General features: G+C 36.6%; 1 protein-coding gene across 6 annotated transcripts in view; it reads right to left on the bottom strand.

Annotated features, from left to right (window-relative positions):
- Positions 1–229: 229 nt before the first annotated feature.
- KIDINS220 (kinase D interacting substrate 220) overlaps positions 230–6,000 on the bottom strand; it is a 77,517-nt gene continuing 71,746 nt past the window's right edge. For all 6 annotated transcript variants that reach the window (XM_061354610.1, XM_061354618.1, XM_061354628.1 and 3 more), the window contains 2 exons: positions 4,961–5,209; positions 230–2,618 (listed from right to left, as the gene is read on the bottom strand). In XM_061354610.1, the coding sequence (XP_061210594.1) occupies positions 1,347–2,618; positions 4,961–5,209 (1,521 nt within the window). In that variant the 3' untranslated portion in view covers positions 230–1,346. The remainder of the gene's footprint in view (positions 2,619–4,960; positions 5,210–6,000) is intronic.

Genomic DNA, 6,000 nt, shown 5'->3' with positions numbered 1-6,000 from the left:
CTCTGCAGCTCACAGCACTTCCTTTAGAAATGTCTGCTTTGACAATTCCATTTATCAAATGTATTTTTATATTTGATGCTTATTTGGTACTGTATTAATAACAATATTGGTTTAATGCATTCTTTTAAATTAAATCTGTGAAGTACTTTAACCAAAACAACATGGATGTAACATTTTTATCAAGTGAAGAAACAAAATACTGCAATAAATAGAAACCTGGACACAAACCCAGCATGCCAATTTATTTTTTTATTCTCTTTGTACTACCAGAGCCTAGTTTGAACAATTCTTCCTCAAAAACATGCAGATTTCACTGGACCATACAAGTTGCTACAATAACATTCAGGTACATTTCTTAAATGACATAAAATATCTTCAAACACTGTACTTGAGAAATAAAGAAGCTGGCACAAAGCTCTGATGAGATTCCAAAAGTATATGCTATTTTTTAAAATGGCAAACTACTTACTTTTATTTCCCTAACCAAATGATAAAACACTGTACCAAGGAAAGATCATGCATAGCAACGGATAGTCCGTAAGTTCAGACATCATTCATACTTTATCCTTACAATATGCTAATGTAGCTCAGTTGCTTGCACCTATTTAGACCAGTGACTATAAACTTATGTACCTATAATAAATAATGGATCCACTAAATCAGTGATAAGGCATCACCCTATAAATAACTGCCAATTCCAATGACACATCAAGACAATGCTCCTTACAAACCTTATCACGACTCTACCCAAAAGTCCACAAAATCAACAGCGATTACTGAACATACAGGGTGTAAAAGCATACGTATAGCCAAACGGGTACCTTAGCACTCAAATTTCAACATATATGATATATGTTGCACATATTAATCCACTAATTAATGCGAAGTTTGATAAGGGTGTCACAGGTTGTGGTATTTCATCTGCTGGCATCTCTCATATCAAACAGTAAATAAGTTTAACTTTACTTGCAAGTATGCAGACTTAACTGGAATGTTTAGAAGGGATAAGTAACACATATCCCAACAGAAAAGTAAAACCACATAATAATTTTAATAAGCAAACCATACTTTTGTAACATCTCCCCCTGAGCAAACCTTTGCACTGTATCTTAAAGAACTAGTTTTCCATGCTGACAAGTACTGCTTTTATATGTGGGGAAGGCCTGAAGTAATTTGCTGCTTGTAAAAATTCCTTCTTCTCTCCAAGAAAATAACCGAAAATAATCTAGAACTTGTATTACAATATTGAAAGCTTAAACTACAAAGCTTAATGTAACCACACACTGACAAAGAATTCATAGCAAGCTACAACTCATGCGCACACTCTAGTTTAACCTGGCTGCTTTTTACAGGATACTCTCTCTTTCCTCTCCAAAACCAGCCCCTTCTGAGGCTGTAACAGTGTGGAGCTCTGACGAATCTTTTGAAAGCCTGGTATAACTTGAACGCTGGCTTCGCTTGTGAGCAACACTCTTCAGGTTCTCATTGTGAACTGCAGTTGAACTGGAACCTGAGCCAGGGTGCAGGACAATTTGAGGTGAATCTCTGATACCTTGCATTTCTTCAAAATTTTGATTAGCTCGATTGTTTGGAGCACTGTTATTATTTAAGGTTACTGTACTAGGGGTTCTATTTAAATTAAAGGCTTTCTGGCAAGCTGGCCAGTTCTCTTCTGGGCTACTTGCAATTAAACTGCTTTCAGAAGGACTTTTTTTATCTTCTGAGCAAATAGACATGCGAACCACAGCTGGATCTTGAAGGCCACTAAGGCTGTGTGGAATTCCTCTCTTTCCACTGTGACTGTCATCTTCAAGCTCAATGAGATTTGCCTTTTCAAGCTGTGAATCATCTGCTACTTCATTATGGAGGGAATGATTTGGAGAACTTTCGTTGGATCTTACACCAGAATCAGACGAATCTTTTTTATCCAAAAGGGCATCTGTTAAATACTCCTTTGCTTTGATGAAGGTTCTAATAGGTTCAGATCCATGTTCTGGAGATTTGGGCTGCTTTTCAATTTTGCCATCTGTCTTCTTATCCTTACCTTCCTTAAGAAGTGGAGTATTATCTGATTCCTCAGTTCCCGACTCATCTTCATCACTTGGAAGTTTCTGATACCGAAGAGTACCTCCTTTGAGCTTTAAATCTGCAGCCTGGAAAATACTTGTTCTTTCCGAAGACTTCTTTCCTGGGAGAAGCTTGGAACCAGACTGGTCAGATTTTTCATCTTCTTCAGTAATAGGATCCAAAGGAGACGCATCAGTAGTAGAAACACCTGAAGTACTGTAATCAACAACATCATTCCTCTTCAGCAAGAAGGACTTTCTTCCATCATCTTGTTTCTGTTCACTGTCTTTTCCTTTATCCTGTTCTGTACTGGAATGCAAGGAACCTCCTGATGTACTCTGCCCCATATAGAAAGCACTTGAACTATGAGGGGAGGATCTACCACTTACTGTAGTAGAATTAGCACCTCCTTCTAACTGGGACATTTGAGCAATATACTCTCTATATGCATCTCGATATTCTGCCTGTACCTTGTCAGTAAGCTTTGATATTTCGATACTAGAATCTTGAGAGTTAAGACTTGAAAGACTTGGAGTTCTGCGAGTTTGTGACTGGAAAAAAAGAAAGAAAGAAGAGAGATAACAGTTAAAGGAATTATTTATTTTTACTGATATATTTTAAATTAAATAATTCAATGCATTAAGTATGTGTTTATTTTTTTTTCTGTTGCTGTGAATAGATTATGCAAGTGAAATTGTGAATGCTATAATTAAAATATGCTTACTATAATCATATATACGCAATCACACACACATTCACTAAACTTACAAAGTATTCTTATTGTTGGTCCTTATAAAGGAAGATTCCCACGAAACAAGCATTTTATCCAGTGCATTTTAGGCTAACTCTCTTGAGTATATAATTATAACAATTGAGTTTGTATGTCAAGACGGGCTTTTCTAACGCATTACAAAATTAGCATTTTTTTATTAAAGACAGAAATACTTCATCTAAATGCTGAGCATCTCTCAAACACATTTTTAAAAGATCTCTATCCTACGTACTTCAATATATCCTGGCAATATTCCATTGCATATAGCTGGTTTCAGAAAAAATCAGTTCTCAGACAAACATATTTCTCTTTGCACCCAAGTATGCTCTCTTTTAGTATGCACATAGAGAACTTCATAGGCATAGGATCTAAGCCATCTATTAAGTACTAGAATCAAGGTCTAGGTGAACAAAGTAAAGGAGTAGACAGTGGATGAACATACAGCTTCATGTCACACATATAATGGCGATGCTCACTACCGAAGAACTGCGGTGCCCCATGCGTTGAAGCTGATGCATTGACTTAAGCAGGAAGTGCTTTAGGAAACCTGCTCAACTCTGCAGTGCACAAGAGGGAAGAGTGTGAGGAGTTCTTCACTGAGGAGGGGGAGGAACAGAGGCAACATGTAATCAACTAACCACAGCCTTCATTCCCTGTCTCCCTGTGCCACTCAGGGGAGGGGGCAGAGAACTCTGGAGTAAAGTTAAGCCGAAGAAGAAGGGAAGAGGTTTTTAAAATTTGGTTTTATTTCTCATTATACTACCGTGATTTGATTGGTATTAAGCTAATTTTCCCAAGTGCAGTCTGTTTTGCCCATGACAGTATCTGGTGAATGATCTCCCCGTGTCCTTATCCTGACTCACAAGCTTTTCATTACATCTTTTCTCCCCTCTCTAGCTGAAGAGGAGAGTGATAGCTTTGGTGGGCACCTGGCATCCAACCAGGGTCAACTCACCACAACAGAGAAGCAGCAATATTCTTTTTTATCAGTATCAACTTCAAAAATTCCAGCAGGTGAATTCTCATGTTTTCTTAAGGAGAAACTACCTTTCTAATTCTTCTGATTCAACTTCAGATAATTATATGGACATCAGAAGCACTCTTTATTTAAATTTTCATTTTAAAGAGTGTTTTAAAATATATTTTCTTTGATGTCCTTCTGTGCTTTTGACACAAAATGACATAACAAATGTGAATCATGCCACTTTGGTTTGGAAAAACATACATTGATATGTTGCTGGAAACAGGCAGTAAGGGTAATCACACACACACACACACACACACACACACACACACAAGCGTGCATGACATCCACAGGGGTATCTGGGTTAGAAATCTACCTCTGAATTCTGAATATTAAAAATATCACCTATAGCTAGCAATTTGGGATATTTTCCTATTTTGATGCACCTTCATGATTTTCTAATTTAGAGTTCCAGAGATTAAAAAGCTGCCAAATGTTTAGATTTGGCTTTTTGTTTTGTTTCTTAATTCTTTATTGTAATCTCTATTTAGATACCAGCTCATTTGTCTGGATTTCTTAAAAAGGACAAAAGAAAATTACGTACTTTGGGTGATTTCATGAGATACAGAAGAAAACTGACCATAACCAATGTCACAAACTGTAATTAGGGAAGGATGCCAGCTCTAGAGTCTATGAACAGATACTGCACTGACAGGACAAGACTCTGATGTCATGGTTGTAGTTGTCTGTTTAAAAAAAAAGACCTAATAAATGTATCTGTAATCCTCTGAATAGCATAACATCTGGCTAGGACATAGCTAAAATATTTCATACACGAAGTCCAAATGCTATGCTAAGCAGAAATCTTGCAGAACATCAGCCTGAGATAGATGAGAAAAGATGAGAGTTTTGATTTATTTCTCTTGAAGAGTGATTACTGGAACAGATAAACAGTTTTCAGATGGCAAAGGCTAAATACATTGACTTGGAGTGTGATTAGAGCTTACATCTCTGCAAACAGGTCTTTGCCAAGACTGAGAACTGAAAGTACCTGAACTGTCACAACAGACTTACTTCTTGACCTGTCTGTATCCAAGACTGGAAAAAACCCTTTACCACACAGTTTAGCAAACAAAATACATTTCTCTACTGAATACCTGCCAACTTAAGTTACTGTGCCGTGTAGGAGCTTCATCAAGACCAATTGTATTGAGTTCTTCAAAGCTGAAGTTAAGCGTGTAGGGAGCTTGACCAGAAAGACCCGTAAGGTCAGTGTGAGGCAACTCAGTATTATGCCCAGGACGACGAGTAAGTTCACTATGAGGAATCGTAGTGCTAATATGATCAGTTGTTCCACGAGGATCTTCCTGAACAGCCTGGTTTTCCGAATTTCTCATTTCAACTATCTTAACACAGAAAGAGACAATAATTTATATAAATTGAAGTTCTCAAAACTCTTAAAGAAGAATTCTATTAAAAATAGGAAAAAGGAATTCACAACTGTAAAAGTATACTTGCATATGTGATTGTGACCACAGAAAACTGTGAAGAAAAAAGTCCATTCACAGCTCTAGTGCATTCTTTGTCTACTGCAAATCACATCTTAATATTTACATATTATTTTTATTACTGCCCAGACTCTTAAAAGAAAACAATTTCTCGTAAAACAAAGTAATTAATTACAAATTTAAAAACAAACCTAAATACTTCTGGTTTATAGCTTAATCAGCCTGAATCTAACAAATAAATCTCATCTGGACATTTTCAGTGTTTTCAAGACTGATTTAGCACTTGAGAGACATACTGTTATTTTCAGACAGAAAACTGACAATATACTAAAAATACTTAAGAGAAAACACAGTTCACTGTGATGATAACCCTCACTGTACTCTCAGACTGAGGGAATAGAAATGGGGGGAATTAGGTATCTATATATGCTTCAATAATAGCATGCAATGCAGCATTCTCACATTATAAAATACGTGTCTATTGAATATTGTACATTTATCTCATTGGCTTGACATTTAGCTTTAGTTTCCCTAAAAATCATGCTTAAGCAATTGTGTGCCATGCACCTCACCTGCCTGGCTGTCCTCTTCCTCACACTGATATACTTTGAACTCCCTGACTAACTTTTAACAGAAGGACAGAGGCTTCAAAGATAATCAAGTTCTGACAATTTCACTAAAACAGGATA

Source organism: Neopsephotus bourkii, unplaced genomic scaffold, assembly GCF_033783945.1.
Source record: "Neopsephotus bourkii isolate Nb327-2 ecotype Australia unplaced genomic scaffold, CSIRO-AGI_Nbou_v1 NB_74, whole genome shotgun sequence".
NCBI classification, from domain to species: domain Eukaryota; kingdom Metazoa; phylum Chordata; class Aves; order Psittaciformes; family Psittacidae; genus Neopsephotus; species Neopsephotus bourkii.
The sequence above is the reverse complement of the archived record's forward strand: the minus strand, read 5'-3'. Positions and strand labels throughout refer to the sequence as shown.